The 23768-nt window shown below is 38.0% G+C and overlaps 1 protein-coding gene across 2 annotated transcripts in view; it reads left to right on the top strand.

The window, feature by feature from the left end:
• Positions 1-23514, top strand: part of LOC101745799 (putative transcription factor SOX-15) — a 157046-nt gene extending 133532 nt beyond the window's left edge. For both annotated transcript variants that reach the window (XM_038017912.2, XM_038017913.2), the window contains exon 4: positions 21037-23514. In XM_038017912.2, coding sequence (XP_037873840.1) covers positions 21037-22256 — 1220 coding nt within the window. In that variant the 3' untranslated portion in view covers positions 22257-23514. The remainder of the gene's footprint in view (positions 1-21036) is intronic.
• The last annotated feature ends 254 nt before the right edge of the window (positions 23515-23768 follow it).

The raw sequence follows: 23768 nt of genomic DNA, 5'->3' as shown, positions 1-23768 counted from the left end.
AGACGACAACTTCAAAATTTGTAGATTTCCAACTTCGGTTCACAAAATCGCTCACAGAACTACAATGACGATCGCCTAAGCGCGTAATGAAGATTTATCACGTCGGACTCGATCTCAAGACCGCCAATTTCACGATCTCACCGCGAACTCGGCACAATTGAGACATCGTACGAATCCCTAAGGACCCTATGAATTAAACATAAGCTTTGAACTATAACCTGTAATATAAAGCGTATGTTTTATGAAACATTAACGTTTTATTCCGGGACATATTTAAATTGGACGAAAGGTTAACGTTAAGTTAAGCTTAAGTTAAGGCTTCGTCAAACAGAACGCGTAATTAGCGCCATACCGTCAAATTCCATATGTTATACTATGTTACCATACTATGTTACCATAGTAGTATAACATATCTCGGCGTCATAGCGCGCCGTCAGTTAGCGCTCTGACGCGCGCTAATTACGCGTTCTGTTTGACGAAGCCTTTAAATTAACGAAAGAAGTATCTTGTAATTGTTATTTTTTGCATACCTATTCGCTGGTAGCCTAGGGGACTATTTCAGTTACCGCCGGACGAGTATATGAGTTCACGGGCTCAACCGGAGATAATTTGCCAACACTAGCCCTAGCAAGAGCAGTGCTTCGCAGAATCTACCACCGGATCGGAATCGCGACCCCCTGAGAAGATCTGGCGAGAAATTCAGTGGGATTTGTTTATGGGAGACAGCTAGTTGGACCTGAATTACGCGTATATGGAAACATAAAGTAAGTTTCCGTTCTAAAACTAAACACGTGGTGACTACGAAAACTCTGTATCGTTTTTTCACACAAGCATCTTAAGTACGAGATAGAGTTGTTTTTTTTTTTTTCGTTCTCTGTCCACGGAGACTGATGAAAGAGTTCACAATAGAATTTAAAATTAAACCGATTCTTTCAAAATTTTAGGTCTTTCAGCGAACGAACGCTATTGCTGTAGGGGTTCAAATATTTTTTTAAAATGTTTTTATTGCGTAGATTTGTGTACGAGCTCACGGCCCATCTGATGTTAAGTGGTTATCGGAGCCCATAAATATCTACAACGTAAATGCCGCCACCCATCTTGAGATATGAGTTCTAAGGTCTCAGTATATTTACAACGGCTGCCTTAGCCTTCAAACCGAAACGCATTACTGCTTCACAGCAGAAATAGGCAGGGCAGTGGTACCTACCCGTGCGGTCTCACAAGAGCTCCTACCACCAGTAAATGTTCTTTGGTACTTGAACATATGTATGCAAGATTATTTTGAAATTATCGTAAGTCAAATCAAATCATCAAATCAAAAAATTTTTATTCAACATAAATGAAAGTACATCCTTGTTGAACGTCAAAAGAACTACCGCCAATTCACAAGAACTAGCCTCCGCCCTGAGAAGAATTGGCAAGAAACTCAGCGGGCATGTTTTTTTTTTTTTTTTTAATAAGCAATTATTATTTATTAATTTTTTAATATTACATTTTTTTTTAAATATGAGTTTTTTACAATGAGTATTATAACGTAACAATTACTACAATATTGAAATGCCCGGAGCGAGCAACTCATTCCCACTTTGTGCAATCTTCTAGATAATCATTGACTTTATAGTAAGCTTTATTGCACAGATGTTCTTTAACAGTTTTCTTAAACCTATGTATATGTAGGTTCTGAACATCTTGTGGGATTTTGTTGTACAGGCGCACAGACAAACACCCGAATGAATTTCTTATCTTATGTAACCTACTCATCGGCACAACAAGCTTGTGTTTGTTCCTAGTATTTCTATTATGTATGTCCGACTTTTTAGGAAACTCCTCAATATGTTTACGAACATACATCAAATTTTCAAAAATGTACTGGGATGGCATAGTGAGAACTTTAATTTCTTTAAATTTCTCCCTCAGGGATTCCCTTGAGTGCATGTTATAAATAGCGCGTATAGCTCTTTTCTGCAGAATAAATATCGTTTCTACATCGGCTGCATTGCCCCATAGCAAAATGCCATAGGACATGACACTGTGGAAGTAACTAAAGTAAACTAAACGAGCCGTGTCCGCGTTTGTTAACATTCTAATTTTTTTTACTGCGTATGCTGCAGAGCTGAGCTTACTCGCCAATTTATGAATATGAGGTCCCCATTGCAGTTTGGAGTCCACTGTTATACCAAGAAATACGGTTGACTCAACAAGCTCCAATGATTCCTCAGAAACAATTACATCACTATCCACTTGTCTCACATTTAAAGATGGTTTAATACATTTTAAAGTAAATTTAATACATTTAGTTTTCTTACTATTCAATAATAGGTTATTGATACGGAACCAATGAACCACACACGAAATCGCATCATTCACTTCGTCATAGACTTGTAATTGTCGTTTAATTTTAAATAATAAAGATGTATCATCTGCGAATAATACGACCTCGTGTCGGGACTCAATAAAACTAGGTAAATCGTTTATATATATTAGAAATAAAAAAGGACCCAAAATGGAACCCTGAGGTACACCCATTTTCAACAAGGTACCTGAAGATCTATTACCTTTCACATCTACTGTTTGTATCCGTCCTGATAAATAGGAAGTAATAAGTTCCAATGCACCATCCCTAATACCATAGTGATGTAGTTTCCTCACCAATGTTTCATGTTCAACACAGTCAAATGCTTTGGATAAGTCACAGAAAATTCCAAGACAATCATGTGATTCCTCCCAAGATTTAAAAATATTTTTGACTAGATAAGCACCTGCATCAGTTGTAGAGCGACCCCTGGTAAACCCGAATTGTTTATTATGAAGCAGGTTATTTGAATTAAAATGTTCTAAAAGTTGTGTCAAAATTATTTTTTCAAAGATTTTACTCAACGTAGGGAGTACTGAAATAGGTCTATAGTTAGAGGGGTCATCAGTACTACCAGATTTAAAAAGAGGAATCACTTTACTATGTTTCATTAAGTCAGGAAATACACCACACCTAATACAATCATTAAAAATACTAGCAAGATGAGGAGCAATAATGTCTATTACAGACTTCAAAACCTTTACTGATATTCCCCACAAGTCAGCTGTATTTTTTACATTAAGGCTATTAAAACTTTTTATAATATTGTTTGAATTAATTTTCCTAAATTTAAAAATTTCATTACATTTGTTGACATGTTTATGCAATAATATTTCAGCTGCTGTGGGGGATGAATTTAGAGAAGTGGTAGTTGAAACTGGAATGTCAGAGAAAAACTTTTCAAAAGCATTAGCCACATCTTCATGACTAGTTAGCAATTTATCATCTATTTTTAATGAGAATTCTTGGTGGCTATTTCTGACTTTTCCACTTTCTCTACCAATGATGTTCCAAGTCATCTTTATCTTGTCAGGGGCATTTTTTATTAAATCACTTAAATGTAAAGATTTTGCCGCTAAACAAACTTTTCTAAATACTTTTGAATAGTTCCTGACATATTGATGAAATGTTTCATCATTATTATAGGCTTTTTCAGAGTACAGATCATATAACTTTTTTCTACTTTTGTACACTCCGGTGGTGGCCCACTCGCTGAACACTGTTTTGTTTTTTAATATTACAGTTTTAGGAATAAATACATCAGCAAAGACCAAATTAATTTTCTCAAACATATTCTGGTATGACAAATTTGGGTTATGGTTATAAATAATTTCTGAATGTTCTTGCTTAATATTATTTCTAAACTTCTCAATTCGTTTTTTATTAATAGGAACAATAACAAGAGTATTTTTATCTATAGAATTGATATTAGATTCAAAAGACACAAATTGTCCACTATGATCTGATGTTAACTGATTAATAATTTTTTTGTTAATCGGTGTTACATTTGTAAATATGTTATCTAAACATGTTGCCGATGTGGTCGTTGTCCTAGTAGGCTCTAAAAATAAGTTTGGGAGGTTATATGACTTTAACAGTGTTCTGAATCTAATAGTGGTATTTGTGTTTTCTAAAAGATTAATATTAAAATCACCACATACAAAAATTTGTTTATTAGAAACAGAAAGCTTCAGCAATACATTTTCCAAAATATTTTCAAAAGAATCATATAACGCATCAGGAGGTCTGTAGACGCAGACAACAATGAGGTGCTCAAGCTCAACACAGGAAATTTCAATAATTCTCTCAACAGAGAGGGCCACTACATCCTTTCGTTCCTTACATTTCAAACATTTACTAACGAGAATCAGTGAGCCACCGCGAATAGCGTTCTCTCTGCAGAAGGAACTTGACAACTGGTGATCATCAAAATTAAACAATAATTCATAATTTCTAAACCAGTGCTCAGTAACACAGAATACATTAATATTATGCACATATTATATACATTAATATTAAGCGCGGTATTGCTAGCTTTGATATTTAGCACATGCTACTCTTGAATGGTAAGGAAGTATGCACGTGCGTGTTTTATCCAGGCGGCACGTTCAAATAGCGGGCGTCTTCCACCGTTCGATGACAGACGACACTGGAATGACAATGGCATTGACGGATTGTAAGGACGTACGGCCAATGCATTTACACAGCTTTTGTTATTACGAAGAGAAGGAGAGCGCATAGTGTACGGTTAAGAGTCACGTTGCAATATAAAACGGGTGTCTCTACATTTGAATTGGAAAAAAATAAGCTCTAACCACTCCTATATAGAGCTCTGGAGAATAATAAAAGATATTACTAATACATATAAATAAAAAGTAAAAGCCTTTATTTTGCACGTTTCCCTCAGGAGTGTGGCTCTTTTTGGAATCAATGGTAGAGTTTGCACGCTTTGGTATTCAAACAATTTTTCTGTACATACTGATATTTAGATTGAATTAAAAATGATTTTAAGTTTATTTGCAGCTTGATACTTAGATGTAGGATTTAGAAAATGTGTAGTTACCTTGTGACAGATAGTCAGCTGTACCAACACGTACGGAATCACTACAGGCATTGTCAATAACACTCTATATTCTTCAATCCAGGATGACCAAACGCTTTTCTTTTGTTTTCCTCGTCTTAAAGATAAAATTATATGAAACAACGACATTTTTATGAGTTCATTAGTAGAGACGATTGTATGTAGAGCATACAAATTCATATTAAATTCTCGAATAAAATACTTGATTTGAATGTAAAATGTAATATAGTGATAATCAAATTCAAAATTATAATGATTAGAATGCCTTTTGAGTTAGAAACAATGTTAAATTTATACATTCCTGTAAAAGACATCAACGCGTGACTATTTTTGTGAATTCCAAAATGTTTTAAATGATTAATTATATTGATTTAAAAAAAACTTTGAACAGAAGCGATTTAAAGCTCGTGCCGTTAAACTTAAGCAAATTGTGTATTGAATTTACCTTCTTGGAGCTTATGCAAAGCAAAGGGCTTTTAACAAACTTTCAGGTAGAAAGATGTGTTATAGCCTACAGACCCACCTACCTACCAATCTACCTTTTTCCCATTCGAGCTAATCTGTGATGAACACAGTAGTTCCGTAGAGCTAAGCTTGTTCCGATTGTGAGCAGTGCTATGTTCAAAGAAGATGAGTAGATCTCAAAGATCATACAAACTACACGGAGCACGTTTAAGCCATTTTAAGTTATTCTAAAAAGCCCATGACCTATGATTTTTAAAAAAAGTTCAAGTTCATCGACCTCAAATCGATTCAAGCACACGTCAAAAGCTTCTCGTCCGCATAGAACGTCTAAAGAATGTAGAACGAAAATCAATTGAATCGATTGTCGGTAATTCCTTATGACTTTATTACGGGAAGTGTATTTTTTCAATTTATACTCTACAAAAGTTAAGATCCCGTAGTAGACCTAAGAAATGCTGATTGGTTATGGTACAGGCGGATATGGACGAATAATCTCACCCAGAAGGATCCCGAAGACCGGGCAAACGCTAGGAAGAAGAAGAAGAAAAGATAAGACAAAGTATACGCGTGCCTAGGGACCACCAAAATCTTGCATATTTCTATTACGAAGCAGTCATGGATGTCATAAATTATGGAATCATTATATGTTGCTCTTTAAGCACGAGAAAAACCGCGGGCCGCGTTCAGTCATCAAAGTTCATCGACCCGGACCGAACGCGACAGAGTGACGGTACGTCGAAAAATTTCATAAAATTCCGCATTAAAAAAAAATTATTACGCTTTTCTCGGAACGAGTGTGACGGTCCTTGCATCCTGCGTGTTCGCTGAAATTCACCCGCAGTCCGCGCACGTAATGTCGCACGGCTTTAACGTATAATAACTGATATAAGCAATAGTTAACGCGACGGGACTCGCCGCGCCGGCGCGCGCGTGCGCGTTGCTCAGACGTTAACGACAATTTTTCGACGTCATCTGAGGGAAAGGTTTTTTTTATTGCTTAGATGGGTGGACGAGCTCACAGCCTACCTGGTGTTAAGTGATTACTGGAGCCCATAGACATCTACGTCGTAAATGCGCCACCCACCTTGAGATATCAGTTCTAAGGTCTCAGTATAGTTCCAACGGCTTCAAACCGAAACGCATTACTGCTTCACGGCAGAAATGGGCAGGGTGGCGGGACCCACCCGCGCGGACTCACAAGAGATCCTACCACCAGTAAAAGTTTGTTGGTTTAATTATTGCTTTATGAAATGAAATGAAATGCGTTTATTTCAGACAACCTAAGCCAATAAAATTTCATAAAAATTACATAATATTTAAATCAAAATACATAAAATTAAAATTGTCAACTACTAATATAAAATTAAAATTAAATAAATTAGCTATTTAATACAATAAATAATGAAATAATGTTAACTGAGTAATCGCCTCTATACCAATCACTGTGTTAGATTAGAGATGACAATGAACCGGGTCGCTATCTTCATCTCCATGTTGCTGCACTCTATTTGCAAGTGTACATGCATTCTACAACAAAAACTAATTACTTAAAAAAAACAAAAAGAAAAAGAAAATTTAGGAACAGACGTGAAAATATATCTTAGCTGTTTTGCCTTTGCCTATTAGTAGCAAGGACGTGACGCGGTGTGTATCTCTTACGCGTGTTTGTGTAAACACATGCACACATGAACAACGTGTTGCTATTTCTCCAAAACAATGAACACTTTAGATCATTTAGTCTAGATATTACACGCTATTATTTAACGGGTTCTTACCACAGTATTCCTATTTCATAAACAGATTCTCGATTGGTAGATAATAATAGTGTGCATAATATATGTAGATAACTGAGAAACATCAAATAAATTGTAAGTATGAGTAACATACCTACAGTATCCGGCAATAAATGTTGCACAACGACTTTTGGAAAGAGACATTCGGCTAATTTCGTATAGCGTTGTCTCTGTTGCACATAAACTCACTCCAGGTCATCCAATCCCGTATCTGCAGAATAGCCGCAGGAGCAGCGTGGTATCTAAGGAATGTCGATCATCACGACAATCTAAATTTAGAACCGATACGTAAGTATCTTAAGCGTCAGAACGCTACTTCAACAAAGCGACGCGACACGATAACCCGCTTATCCTGGCCGCCGTTAATAATATATCAGACCCAGGCGATGGGGCAATGCAAAGCCCCGCCGAATCCCACGGATCCACTCTCGTTTCGCTTAGGCTCTTCAGACACCGGTCATCATCCTCATCTAATTCGTCGATTACGAGAAACAGTTCGACATGCGAACTAACCCATAAGCACAGCCCACTGGGTTTCTCGCCGGATCTTCTGAGTGGGTCGCGATGCCGATTATCCGGTTATCGGGATATCCAATTTTACATTCAGCGAAGCGCTGTTCTTGCTAGCGATAGTATTAGGAATTATCTCAGCTTCTGTAAGCTCACCTACCGGTCCGCACAGAGTAAGAATAGCCTCTTAGGCTACCGGCGAATAGGAAGGGAAAAAAAAGGTTTCCAAAGGTTAAAGTATAATATGTATCGCTTGGTATTCTACGAATTTACATACTGCTTATGCTCCATAAATATGGTAGAGCTTGGTACGTTAAATATATTTATTTGTATTTCATGATTATATTTAATAAAACGTTAACGATATTGCTACAAGGGACCGGTTTTTTTTATTGCTTAGAAGTGTGGACGAGCTCACAGCCCACTTGGTGGTAAGTGGTTAAAAAAGTGGTCAAAGCCCATAGACATCTACAACGTAAATGCGCCACCCACCTTGAGATATAAGTTCTAAGGTCTCAGTATAGTTACAACGGCTGCCCCACCCTTCAAATCGAAACCCATTACTGCTTCACGGCAGAAATAGGCGGGGTGGTAGTGCCTACCCGCGCGGAATCACAAGAGGTCCTACCACCAGTAAGTAAGCAAATTTAAATTTTGCAGGTTTGATTTTTATTACACGATGTTATTGCTTCACCGTGAAAGTCAATCGTGAACATTAGGTACGTATTTCATTAGAAAAATTGGTACCCGCCTGCGGGATTCGAACAACATTGTAACGCTACATACGAATGCACAGGACGTCTTATCCTTTAGGCCACGACGACTTCCATACTTACATACTTTTAAACATATGAATGTATAGATAAAAAACCCCTTTTTTTAACGCTGGGGAATGAATCCTTTTACGCATACCCGGTCGAGGGGGTAATAAGCACCTAGGGAAATTGCAAACAGGCCTGTTTCGGCACCAGTAAATTCACTGTGACCAGCTTCATTGTAAAAGATGTGAATCGATACGTCATTTTAAGTTAATCTCGTGTGTAAGTGGAGATGGGACGTGTGGGCGCGTGCTGGCGACGTGACCGAGTCGTCTCACGCGCTGCGAATAAACGTTCGACTAATGAGCACGTGTGCGAGTACCCTTACTTAACCTTCAACACTCACATACGAACCCGTCAATTTCAATAAATACTAAATAAGTTTGTTCGATTTTCAATTTACGCGCCCTTCGTTGAGTGCGATGAATTTTCTTTACATTCGGCCTCATTCATTCGCGAAGCAGTTGCTCTTGAGTTGTTAGGTCTCCTTCGGAGGCGCTCGGGCAGCTGTTAGCAAATCCCACCCGTTCTGGCTGAGCCTTTGCTCGTCCACCTGTCCTGGTGAAACTGGAAAGGCCTCCGGACCACCAGTAAATCTTCAATCATAAAAAAAAAAACATTCGGCCTATATGTAAACAAATCACCATTTTTTATACTCACTCATATACTAAGCACGAGCAGTATTAAAATCAGTAATTAAAACCCATAGACGATTCTTGAGATATTAAGCCGAAAAACTAAATATTACAGCACATTTTAATACTAGTTAAAATTATATTTTGTGATTTATACTTTTTCTAATGAAGGAAAAATATCGTTTCGGCGCGTGTCCTCTCGTATACGCGCTAGGAATATCAATGAATCCTAGATAGAGACAGAAATATATATTTATAGTTACGATAGAATGAGAGCAATTTTCAAGTCGTTGTTCATTCGTGAAGTTAATAGATATTATTAATGAGAAACTTCGCTCCGTGAACGATGACAAATATTTTACCTAATAAATCATTTAGATATGCATTGTAAGAAACAACTTTTACTGCGTAAGAGATTCAGTGAGTTTTATTAAACTTTATTATCTGTGCCTGCGTTATGGCCGTACAAAAACATATTCTAAACTTTATTCTCAGAGAAACGCATGTAGTAACTACACATTCGTCCAGGGAGGCGTTCCTTGTTGTTAAAAGACAGTACGCCTGCAGGCTACTACATACATAATAATATAATGCCTAGATTTTACTGCACACAAATTTTATTGCATACCGATGAATTTCGCAACGGTCGAAATCATGAGCGACAGCGATTCCTAGACTAAGGAAATAAATCGCATTTTTTTTTTTGGTTCGATTATAGAGAAAGAGAGAGAGAGAGAGAATAAATACACTTTATTGCACACCAAAAGCATATTTACATTCAGAAACAGTTAAAAAGAAGATAAATTTGTACAACAGGCGGTCTTATCGCTAAAAACGATCTCTTTCAGACAACCATTTAATTTAGAAAATTTCTAGAAAATATAAATATAAAAATATAGTAGATATGTTGCGGTGTACTATTGACAATACATAGAAAATTTATAAATACAATTTTTTATTTTATTGCTTTGATGGGTGAACGAACTCACAGCCCGCCTGGTATTAAGTCGTTACTGAAGCCCATAGACATCTACAACGTAAATGCGCTACCCACCTTGAGATATCAGTTCTAAGGTCTCAGTATAGTTACAACGGCTGCCCCGCCCTTCAAACTGAAACGCATTACTGCTTCACGGCAGAAATAGGCAGGGTGGTGGTACCTACCCGCGCGGGCTCATAAGAGGTCCTACAACCAGTACGATATATACGATTATACTTTTTTTTTAATTGCATTGAATGAGTAAAGTGAGTTGATAGTTTACGTTGTCCCGTTTTTGACGGAGACCATAGACATCACAGTTTAAATGCCAATAGCCGATTTGAGGTCGAAATCTCAATTCTTTTGCATGTGAAGCCATGCTTTAAACCGACATATATGATAGCTTCGCTGCCGAAACAGAAAAAATACCAGTATCAGTCCAAACCGGCTCAAGATATGACCTACCACATCGCGACCGACGAATTAAACGAGATCTTCACTACATAGTATAAAACAAAGTCGCTTTGTCTGGCCGTATATCTGTCCCTATGTATGCTTAAATCTTTAAAACTACGCAACGGATGTTGATGCGGTTTTTTTAATAGATAGAGTGATTGAAGAGGAAGGTTTACATGTATAATAACATCCATTAAATAGTGTAGAAATCAATAATAAATTACAGTTTCCGAAGCGAAGCGAGGGCGGGTCGCTAGTAATGAATAAATATACATTTAACCTCATTACCTAAAAACGAACAATAACTAAACATTATTCAAATCGAAATTCTCACGATTTCTTCTTAGTCCGGTCTTTATTTTCATTTAGCGATTATCATGCAGTAGTATATACTAGTCCGCACATTAAGAATGCTAGGTCACAGTTGAAACGTTGTTAGCTTGAGCCAAAAACTCTTCATCTCACACCTTGGAGCGCACGTCTAAAGTATAAAACGCGAACGGCCGCCTCGACCTCGGCCGAAATGTTTCTTTATGGATTTCGGCACCGCCGCGCCGTTTATTCCGCATGAAGTTTCGTGGAAACATCGAGAAAAAACGACGACATCAACCCGAACTTTATCGTCGAGCTACCGACTTTACGGACCATCTCGCATTGAGCGGCTCCGCAACGTTTTCCGAGTAGTCAGACTCGGAGGACGGCCCGAACGAAGTAAACGTGACTATTCAATTTATTTATTTCATTTACTTCAGATTTTGCATCCATATTACACTTCATTACACTGCATTAATATTTAATTTATACTAGAATTAAATAAATATAATAACTACAATCTCGGACTAAAATAAAAGCAATAATAAAAACAAAAAATCAAATAATAATAATAATAATAATAAAACAAAAACTCAAAATTAACATGAAAACTACCTTAACCTAAAGGCTGGTTTGGATTCAGAGTGCTCAACATGCACACGTGTCCAGTGTTGCATTATTGGACAGTCCAGATCCATCCGTGAGGCAATAATACGTTACGCCTGTTACATTCTGTTTATTAAGAGCCTGTGTGCTTAGTGCGAATTTTAGCCCACTGAGTTTCTCGCCGGATCTTCGCGGTGGGTCGCGTTTCCGATCCGGTGGTAGATTCTGCGAAGCACGGCTCTGGCTAGGGCTAGTGTTAGCAACGTCCTCAGGTTTGAGCCTCGTGAGCTCACCTACTAGTTAAGGCTACGCTGAAATAGCCTCTCAAGGCTATCAGAATAGGTAGAAAAAAACGCGAGTTTTTTAACGTTCTCGATCGCGTAAAAGTTAACTCAAATTTGTATGGAGTCGGAACGTTTGTTTACGTTTGCCGCTAGGGGCGCTGTTCCAACTGCATACAAATTTGAGTTAACTTTAACGCGATCGAGAACGTTAAAAAACTCGCACTAAGCACACTGGTCTTAACGAGATTCGACGAGTAAAGTATTTGCTTTTCGATATTTATTTTTTTATGATTTAAGTGGCCCGGAGGCCTTTCCAGTTTCACCAAGACAGGTGGGCGAGCACAGGCTCATCCAGTAGGGGTGGGATTTGCTAACAATTGCCCGAGCGCCTCCGAAGGAGACCTAACAACTCAAGAGCAATTGCTTCGCGAATGAATCTACTACCGGATCGGAATCGCAACCCGCTGAGAAGATCCGGCGAGAAACTCACCGATCTGATGCATGGGATGTTACGAATTCCTTTGTATAGATAACACATGCCCCATAACAACGCTCTGTTAATAGGGTTTTCGATGCCTTATTTTTTATCTAGCGTCTATTTCATTTGCAAAACGCTAGTCCATTGTTAATTAGAGACGGGATAATAAAAACTAAAAACGAATGAACAATGCCAATGTAAACGTCAGAGTATTTCTTGAAAAAAAAAATACAATTAATTTTTCTGAAACACGATTCTTAATTAATCCAGATACGTGTCGAGCAGGTGCTCCTCATTATCCAGTCATTTGAAGTACAGCTATCTTTTATTTACACATTATATTTAAATAAAAGTATAAAATATTATTGTTCAATTTTAAAACGACGCGTAACTAACCTGACCCGTTAATTAGTTCTAGATGAGTTAAATCTTTTACGAGGCTGCTTCCAGCTAATGTACTGCGACCATATACATGAGAACCGAAGTACCACTTAGACAAGTAGAATGCATCTCAACACCCATAATTCATTATTACACGAGAAATTATTTTAAAATACGCAGCTTTTTTCCCCTACCTATTCTAGTAAGCTCGAGGAGTTATACTAGATTGTCCGAACGAGTAGTAAACGGATTCAATATCTCGCGGCTGAACCATGTGCCATGATGAATCTACATCTAAACTAAGTAACATGGTAACATGGGACTGTTTGTTGCGTGGTTGTACCGGTAAAATTACAAGAAAATCATATAGGTTTACTACTTCACCTCACTTTTTTTTTTGTGACCTAGATGTGTGGACGAACTCACAGCCCATCTGGTGTTAAGTGGTTACTGGAACCCATAGACAACTACAACGTAAATGCTCCACACTTCTTGAGATATAAGTCAGTATAGTTACAACGGCTGCCCCACCCTTCAAACCGAAACGCATTACTGCTTCACGGCAGAAATAGGCGGGGCGGTGGTACCTACTCGTGCGGACACACAAGAGGCCCCTACCACCAGTAATTACGCAAATTATAATTTTGCGGGTTTGATTTTTATTACACGATGCTATTCCTTCACCGTGGAAGTCAATCGTGAACATTTGTTAAGTACGTATTTCATTAGAAAAATTGGTACCCGCCTGCGGGATTCGAACCCCGCTGCATCGCTAGATACGAATGCGCCGGACATCTTATCTTTTAGGCCACGACGACTGCCGTGACATTTATCACGCTGACTGCTGCGTAGGTCACCGGTGACCTACGCGGTGCACTGAAGTAGTTATGTTGATTTCTCTCTTCGATTTTTTTACTAAGGCGCCGAAATATGTTTTAGGCTCTAGGAAAGACGAATCCGAAGATACTGACAATGAATCTATTTCTAAGAGACCTGAAAGACTAAAGCATACATTAATAAACAAAACAGGGCAAAGTTGGGCAATCCATGTGACCTTGGTAACAGGAATTGACATAATTACTTCATAAGCCGCGTAGGGCATTGCTTACTTATGTGGCAGTCAAGGTGTTAAGCCATGCAAGTCTACTTGCAAGATTTCAAAGCAATAAAACAATTAATTAGGCAATAAATTATTGCGTCGAGTCAGAGACAGTAGCAACAGTCTTCTGAAAATCATATCGAGCAAGATCGAGGGACTGCTGATTAATAGCCTTTGCAGCAGGCACTTGGAGGAAAAAAAAAATGTAATGATATAAAATGTATGTGTTAGATAAATTTTTTTCTTTTTTTAAGTTACTAACATAGATTATAAGTAATGCTTAGGTAACAAAATGTTATTATGCTTTTAAAAAAAATAATTGAAATAGTATAAATAAATAAATAAAACAAGGCCGCCACCGTCCACTATGAGACAGCGTTTAAAAAAAAAACCGACCGACCAAACGCTCTCGGAATCGAAATGCAAAAAAAAATAGTTTTCTGGAACGAGATGGATATATACGAATACGTTCTGGAGGGAAAGGAACGGTGAACACCAATTTAAAATGCAACGCGTGCCCCCGACATCCGTGGACGCAAAAAATCGAAATCGCCATCTGTCGGCAGCTTGTGACACTTCGCAAGTCCTACCTATCTAACGACAGATAAAATCTAGTAGTTTTTATAGAAATTGGGCTATAACGTGATAGGTATCAATAGTGCCTAATACAATACTTACTTTCCTATGACCTATTTAATGAAATAAAACTGCAATTTTGAAGCTCCCTCATTGCTGAGGATCGTGACTCCGTTTCAGCTTGTCGACTGCCAGTCTCCATCGGTTCCGGTCAGTCGCCTGGTGTAGTGCAGCGCTAAGTAGTCCGCTGGTTAGCTCGGAGATCTGGTCGGACCAACGTTTGGGGCTCCGGCCTCTAGGACGCTTTCCTTCTACTTTTCCAGTGACCATCAGACGTTCCAAGTTGTATAATTAAGTAGTAAATGATTTTTTTTATTGCTTAGATGGGTGGACGAGTTCACAGCCCACCCGCTGTTAAGTGGTAACTGGAGCCCATAGATATGTACAACGTAAATGCGCCACCCATCTTGAGATATAAGTTCTAACAGTACAACGGCAGTCCCACCCTTCAAACCGAAACGCATTATTGCTTCACAGCAGTAATAGGCAGGGTAGTGGTACCTACCCATGCGGACAAGAGGTCCTACCACCAGTAATTCACTCAATTCAGTTTTCACTAGTCGTAAACACATTTAAAAGTACTTTTAGAGCTTAATGTTGCGTTTATTATTTTCATTCTATCAATTCTTCAATCTCGACTTTTCCAATACTTTAAAACTTTAGTTATTAATATTGTATTCACGTTTACTGACCTTTTTGGAACGAAGTTCCTTATGGGACGATGCGGAGGGGTACCCTAACCGGGAAAAAACGTCCGTAACGTAAGATTTTGTTATTGCTTATGCAACAATCATTATGTCTAAATGATTTCATTTAAAATCAAACAGTTCCATCACAGATATTTCTGAAGTTTTTCGGGATAACCATATAATCGGACACTTGAAATGATCAACTTAGGAATCATGATTAATTTATTTAAAAAAATAATAATAATACCAGAGACAAAATATCCTAACCATTACATAAGCCACAGATACACACATAATTGTATGCATGAAGAATCTAAGGTAAATCAAATTCGGAATTCTTTAGATATCACTATGAAAAAAAAAAGTTAAAACCCATAACGGATCATTAACCAGTTAATGGCGTAGATCTAATTAATGATAGGTCGGGACCACCTCGTCATAACACGGGTGATTGATTGGTCTCATTATAACGTTATCCATCTTTTGTTTATTGGTTTTGAACGTGGAAGCTTCTGGGCATTGAAATATTCATCGGCTTGAAATAGTAATTGTCGAGATTGTTTTTTATTTGAACGATCAATTTGGTAGGTTTTATATTGAAATGCTTATTGAGCTTAGTATTAAATTCGTATAGTTAATAGCCTTTTTATTCCTAAGCATAGGGTTACAAAAGGTCCCTAAGTTCGGTGTGCCTTTTGGCATAGGCCTCCTCCAATTCCTTCCAATGGGTCCTGTCCCTTGCTGCTCTCAGCCAGAATGGCAATATGTATACCTAGATCTTTATTCTTCATTATTTCTTTCAAGAACCAGTATTTCTTCCAAACGCAGGCTACACTTTTGTTTATTTCCTTGGATATATAAATACCCCTGATATAGAGCAAACAAATCTGTTCATAACACAAAGTTTGTCTGATATGGGAATCGAACTAGCGACCCTCGATGCAACAGTCAGGGGTGCTAACCAATGCACCACCGAGTCAGTCGCATTGTAGTTATTCCATAAAAAAAAAATTAACAGCAGAGTGCCACGTCTCAGCTTCCAACCTTAATCAGATTTAAAATAAATGACTTTGACGTATGTATGTATACTAACGTTACCGAGAAAGCACCGAAATGTTGTAAAAATATAGAAAATATATCTTAACAAATCGTTTGCCATTAAACAGGGCCCAGGTAAGGACGTTAGTTGTAGGTTTCGTTTTGTCAAATGGCATTGATCAATCAAAGGTGACAGATGACACTATGATTTCTGTCGTTCTTGTTGTTCTGTTAGTTTTTTTTTTTTTTAGTTTATGAGATCAAGGGTTTTTGTATTCACTTTTAAGTCAGACGAGAATATTTGATGGTGTGTGGTCAGCGATTGATGTGAGCAACGCCAGAGACAGCTGAGTCCTTGACTACCGTTTGAAGGCTCTTTTAAAATAGTAAATGTCACACAAAGTGAGGGAGGGAGAAAATTTATTTGATCCCAGAGGGTAGGTGGTAGCGTGGATCTGCGGCGCGCATTGTGCGGTACCATAGGTTTCGTGGAGTCGGAGTGGTGGAGCTCGATGGGGTTTAGTCGGTAGTCGGTTTTGCGGGGCGGGTCCTGCGTGGTAGACGCCGCGCAGCGCCTCACGCGCCTCTCTCAAGGCGTAGTCTCCCGGTAGGAATTGGAAGAAGAGGAGGACTTTGGTCTTTCTCCCTCTTCTTCTCTGGAGGCGCCGGAGTCCGACATAACCCGGTCTATTACCCCTCTCGACCGGGTATCCGTAAATGGATTCCCCAGCGTTAAAAAAAAAAAAAGGTGGTAGCGTGGATAGCCTTTGCTTCAGTGGTAGATGGTGTAATAATAATTAATCGTTTTAAATGATTCCTCGATGTACATTCAGGGAAACAGTGCGAAACATAGAATTATCCAATTTCCTACAAGACCACATTTGTTCAAAATTTATTAAAATTCCTTAACAAACAATCCTAGATCAAAAATGTTTACAGCTCTCATGAAACGATTATGTAGACTGTCATTTTTCCTAATAATATAATTTCAATAGGTATCCCCTTTTCGCGTTTGATTCAAAATTTCTCACAGTGACCAGATATTTGAACATTGAACCATCGTTCTTCATATTCCGAATTGAAATTCTTCCTATTAAGTTTTGTAGCTATATAATACTGAATATTTATTTAAATACTGTATTTATTTGCAGACTGTAAAAACAATTGACTTAATTTTTGTAATCACGTTAGAATTATGAGCAATGTTTGATGACGAGTCATCAATGTCGATGAAATGTTCACCGTTGCTCATAGAACGAAATGCTATTAGAATGAGTAAATTGCAGTAAGAATCATATCGACTCATCAGGTTTATGCTAACTGCATTGTCTTTTAAATTATCCGTTACGCCTTACAACGAAAAGAAATATTTTCGGTTTTTTATTATGTGACTAAATGGTGACTGGATGACTAGATTAACCTGATAGGATGGAAAATATATAAATTGTAGCCTCACGCCTCAAGGCAGATGAGTATAACTGATACAACCAGTCTCTGTTCATATATTTATTATTTTTAATCTATTTGTCAGTGTCATAGAGATTGCTACACAAAGCGCCCCTCTTTATTTTTTAACATCGAGCCCATCAAAACTGAGTCCTACCGATTCATTAATAAGAGTTTCTTGTGAGGCTACTTTCAGATCACGGTAACCCTATGCATCCACCCGCTGAGTTTCTCGCCGGATCTTCTCAGAGGGTCGCGATTCCAATCCGGTAGAAGATTCATTCGCGAAGCAGCTACTCTTGAGTTGTTAGGTCTCGGTTGCGGTGGTGGTGGTGAAGGTTACGGGGCAACCTGAGGGGGAGAGACCGCGTGGCGTCCTACCTGTGCTTTAGTGCGCTGCATGGCAGCAGTTCTACGGAACTGTTGTGTGGGAGCAACCGGTTGGCGGTGTATTGCGTTCCGACCTGGCAAGCTGGTTCTGGTCCAGCGGGATATTCCGGAACAACAGCAGCACCGTCTGGGAAGACCTGTCGGGCTGCCGTACCGAGACGGCCGACGTCGAGTCGTCAGAGAGTATAAGGGGAGTCGTTTGGTGGGTAGGGCCCTTAAGCACCCCTGGACCCGCGGTCTGTTCTGAACATCTGCAGACCGTCAAGTCCTACATACCCCGCGCGCCCCCTAGGCGCGGAAGCCTCACAAATCCCACCCTTCCTGGCTGAGCCTTTGCTCGCCCACCTGTCCTGGTAAAACTGGAAACGCTTCCGGGCCAGCAATAATCCCTCAATCATAAAAATAAAAACTTTCAGATCGCTTCTCCAAAGAGTGCCTGTAAGTCATTGAACGCGCACATTCTCGGGTGTCAAATACAACACATAACACTCGATTTGTTTCCGTTTTGTGTCGTGTGCCGTGCGTTGTCGCTCGATTTATCGTCGCGGTAAAATTACAATCAGCTGATATAAGTTTTGTGTTACTCGGCTTCATGTTGTACTGGACTCCGTTACCGTGTGGCCTGTGGAAGTGTAATGAGCCCGTTACAGAAATAAGAACATAATACCTTGATTCATTCACTAGGTTGACATGTTCTTGAATGACAACGGCCACTCACCGTAATTCGCTTCAGAGCAGACGGTCTGCCTTCGACGGCAAAAAATAATCGACTGCCTAAATTTTACGAAGTAGATTTAATCCGACCAAATTAAAAATTATATTTTTTTTTTTTTTGTAAATGAGAATTACCTCTAAAAGCCTACTGCACGTTATGCCCCGATGAAAGATTCACCGACGGCATCTAGGGCTGTGACACGACCTAATTGTTATACGATATTTTACTAAGCGAACAATAGCAAATAAATTACCCTAAAATTATATGTTTTTTTGAAATATAACTATATATCAAACTTTGAGTTGACAGGCTACAAAAAATAAAAATGGTAATTCAATGTGAAAATAGTTTTATAACTACCGTGTATTTTAATAGATCTTTGCACTTTGTACATTGTAGATTTATACACCGTTTTTTAGCCTTTTTTTTTGTCAATTCATTTCAATTATTTATGAGTAGGAATAAAAATTAAAAAAGGACAAAAAAAATTAAATACGTAAAATTTACAATAAAATAAAAATAGGTACTTTATGGGTGTGTGTGAGCTGAACGTGTAGTGAATACACGACATTTAACCTGGCTTCTATTATTAATCAACTATCTCCGAAATGTCTTGCCGACAACAGCCCTTAATCTCATCGATATATACTGTAATCAATCATGAATTCTTCAAGTATTGTACTATCGATAGTAAGAGCATCGATAGATCGACGCGCGGCTCTAATGGGTAAACTGTCGTAAACTAATAATTCGAATGTCCTTTCCCGTTTACTCGTATGGAGATTAACACGAGAGAAAAGGATGGAAAAACGATTGCGGGTCGCAACAGGAAGCCTCTTCCCGTCATTTGTCAAGTTGACATTTGACATCACTCACAAGGCACGAGTGATTGCAGTGTTCTTTTTTGTTTTTTTTTTTTAAACATTATCTCAATTTTACGATTTTTAATACTTTTGACGTGTGAAATAAAATATACAATGAGCAATTATTACAATTTATCTTGTATTGTATTTGTAAAACGGATATTATTATAATGGTTCGAATATCTAATGCATATTTAGTTCTTAGTAATAACATTTACATTTTACATGAAAAAGTTAGTTTTTTTGAATATTTTTGATTATAAACTTAACATTGAATTTTGGAGTTTAAGTTTGGATTTCAAAATACTTCAACTTTTATAGGAGGCAAGTTTGTAAGACTGTAATCGATATTTAAAAGACTTCTCGGAGTTTTGAGGTACAAAAATTAATAAATCAGTAAAACTGTACACTTATTAATTACTCAAAATAATTAGAAATCTCAAACTAAAATAATGTTTTATCGAAATCATACAACACTATTGACTCGAGTGGTTTGTTTGCCGGTAGCGACTAGTGTCGTGTTGATAAATATCCCTAAAGATCGTTGAGAATTACCGATAATTCTCATTCCATTCTGCTTAGCAAAGAATTTACTACCTTATTCCGTGAAGCAGATAGTTCGTTTTTTAATATAGAGTTATCGTATATGGTAGCGCGTAGAATGTTATTTATTGAAGTAACTCCGTATGTGTTTTATAGTTATTAGATAGCACTATCTTATTATTTAGTGTCATTTTGTGACAGACGTTCGTTTTATTTTATATAGTGGGCCACTAAAATGTAATCTCGATAAATGAAGCGATTAGTTAAGTGTTATGTTTCAAGTGAAACTACCTGTTTTTGACGAATGTTTTAATGATCAATCAAGATCATAATCGCGTTAGGTAGTCAAGTAAACTAATCCGTTCGACGATGGGTGTACTATTTCAACATTAATTTTTTTTATTGATATAAAAAATATATAATAGAATGAAACAAATCGTGAAAGTTAAAATAGTAGAGTTTTTTATATTGTGTCTTTAGAAGGTGATTTTCGAACGGGTTCGAGACAAATAGTCTGGACAGTGAGCCCGTATGCGCTGAAAATCCCTACCGTCATGAAAATCTTAAAAAAATAAAGCATTCCTGAAACTTCATACCCTATATTCAATGATATTTTCTATTATTTCTAAAATATGTCTGAGAAACAAATACGAAATATGAAATTAATTTATATATGAAAATAAAACTTCATAGCCTGTAATCTATCACCTTTACTTTTATTTACTTCTAAAATATATATGAAAAAAAAAACAAATAGTTATTACCAAGTATTCTACCATGCCGGAATACTGGCGCGCATTACCGCCTCAGGGCGAACCCTAACTACCGCCGACAGTAAAAAGTAGCGTATTACATTTTAGCTACGCTCGGAACGCTGAGAGAATCAGCGTTTACGACCAAAAACATCCCCTACAATGTTACGAGCGAAACACAATTGGCTCATTCGTTTTTTCTTAAAATTTTCAGGTAAAAAGTGGCGTTCGCTGACTCCTCAAGACCGACGGCCGTTCGTCGAGGAAGCGGAGCGTCTGCGAGTCATACATATGACCGAGCATCCTAACTACAAGTACAGACCTAGACGGCGAAAGCAAAACAAGGCCAGACCCAACCAACCTGCCACGCCAGTCAGCGCCCCTTCCTCTGCCTCTGCCGCTTTAGGATCGCCGTACGCGACAGGCACCGACTCGCCGGACACTCGCTTCTCCCACAACCCCGGAGCCGGATTCTCACCTTACAGAACATCGCCTCTTGCCTCGGACTACCAAACAAACCAGCAGTTCAACGGTCACGTTCAAACGCCGGAATCGTCTCCGGCAAGGTCTCCGGAGCCGCAAGGCAGAAGAAGTACTCCAGCCGAAGCTCCCTTACCGACCCCAGATGCGTCTCCTGTCGAGAACGAGAAAGAAAACTTCCAGTACGAGGAGAGGCGAAGGACTTTGAACCCTTCGTCGATATCCGACACGTATTCTCCATACAAATCATACAGGCCCGGCTCCTACTCGCCAGCCCCCGTGGCCGCAATGGGCATGGCCAACGGCATGTACGTCATGTGCACACAGAGGACGCTGACGGAGCAGCCGCCTCTAGTGACCGGAACATTCTTCCCGCCAGTAGCCACATCTCAAGATCAACAAGCTTTGGGCACGTCAACCCCACGCGTGTCTTCGGCGCCCAGCGGCCCCATGAACTCTGAATACAGCATCCAATACCATCCCTACGAACAATACGAACAGATGTACAAAACTGAAGACCCCTACGTGCACTACCCGGAGCAGCCTAAAACCGAATACGACACCGGCGGTAGCTATTTCTCGGAAGAACCTCCGCCGAATCCTCAACAGGAGGTCGAATTCATGAATCCTCGTTCAGAAATAAGGACGGGTTCTCCCGACTCCGACGTCGACACCAGGGAGTTCGATAAATACTTCAACCACGGCGCAGAGAGTGCCATGGATCAACACCAGCAGTACAGATACGAGCAACAATGCTATCGGCCGGTTTACTGTCCGGAACAAGCGCCGGAACCGGAATACTGTACCGAGAGGATGTACCCCCCGTACGCGTCGGTTATAACCGGTACTCCGCCCGCGACGTATGCTCCCGCCACACCCGGGGCCGAGGTCAGACCCGAAGATGAATTCAGCGAGATATTAGCCGGCGTCCGACAGACCTGCTACAGCAATTGACTATTACGGAACTGATAGAGCTTAGGAATTCAGAGGACATCTTCAATGTAGCCCAAAGAATCTAAATTGTGAAACTACCGTATCTCACTACGAAACGTGATTCTTGTAAGTGTAAACTATGATAATCTAACAACAAGCTTCCTTTCCGTGTTTCTCTTAATTGCCTTAGAATGCGAAGAACGAAGAACCATCTTTGACACATAAAATAATCTATGAGAATATTTACTAAAAATACGAATTAGAAAAACGTAAATTAAGCTATAAATAATTTTAAACGTGATTTTATTCGTTCGTCCTACATTAATTTTAAAGAAACTTTAATGTTAAAAATATTTAAAACAGAGTATTTAATCAAGATTGCAATTTTTAATCAATGAAATTAGTTCCTGTTAGTTTCGTCTTTTTTTTATTATATTTTTTATTAAAAAGTTGTCTGTGTGTTATGTGTATTAATTAATAAGTTAAGTTTTTCTTAAGAAAATACTATATTTAGATCTTACATACATACATTGTATACAATATATTATCTTAATTACTGAATATGAATTCTTTCGAACAAAAAAAAAAAAAAAAAATGCAGATTGTATTTATATCAATTAAATAACTGCTTAGGCAAAAGCGTATCCTAAAAGTCCTAACTAAAACATCTATCTTATCTGTGATCATCATAAAATCCTATTCTCAAGAAATATAGGCTTAATTTAGTTTTATTCTTTATACGTTAAGATAATTTTCCACATACGACTGTATTATGAACGTTCCAAGTTGGTGCTATATGAAAGTGTCCTTAAAGTATACATAATATAAATATTTTTGTAAAATATTTCGTCCAAAATGACGTCACATAGATTTTTATAAAATTAAGATATATTCATATTTGTAAATGTTTATTTATTTATAATTCTGTGTGCTTTATTTTGTATATTTCGTTGTTCAATTAAAATCGTATGAACGAGCTTCGATTTTAATATATATAACGTTCTTCCATTAAGTTTTTAGGAAATTAATTATTTTTGTAATTTCTACTTTTGTTAGTTTTTAATTATTTTTTATCTGTATAAATCGTAAGGTTTCCTTAATAAAGATATCTCATAGTATATGGTATCCGTACTAATCTTTTAATAGATTTTTAATTTTTAGTTTATTTGAATATTATTTGCAATTTTAATTATAAATAAAAAGACACTCGCAACGCGATTCTAAGCTCTTCCTATTTGTAAGAAAATTTATGAGAAAAAAATAAAATTTATATCCTCTATTTTGTTATTTTATTGGTAAACTAAAAAACAACCAATCACTTTATAGTCTATGGCGTATGGATATTATGAATAATTTCAATAATGCAATCGTTTTAATTGAGCCATCAATTGAGGCCATCAGCGCAAAAGTGGCCTAACTCACAATTTTTTTATATTCAAGCTTATATGACGTATATCCGAATTTATTTAAAATATAATAAATTTTGTTGCAAAACCGGCCTACCCATAGTTTCACCCATAGATAACAGATAGC

The sequence above is a fragment of the Bombyx mori genome, chromosome 20 (assembly GCF_030269925.1).
Source record: "Bombyx mori chromosome 20, ASM3026992v2".
NCBI lineage: Eukaryota > Metazoa > Arthropoda > Insecta > Lepidoptera > Bombycidae > Bombyx > Bombyx mori.
Note: the sequence above shows the minus strand (reverse complement) of the source record. Positions and strands in the feature narration are given on the sequence as shown.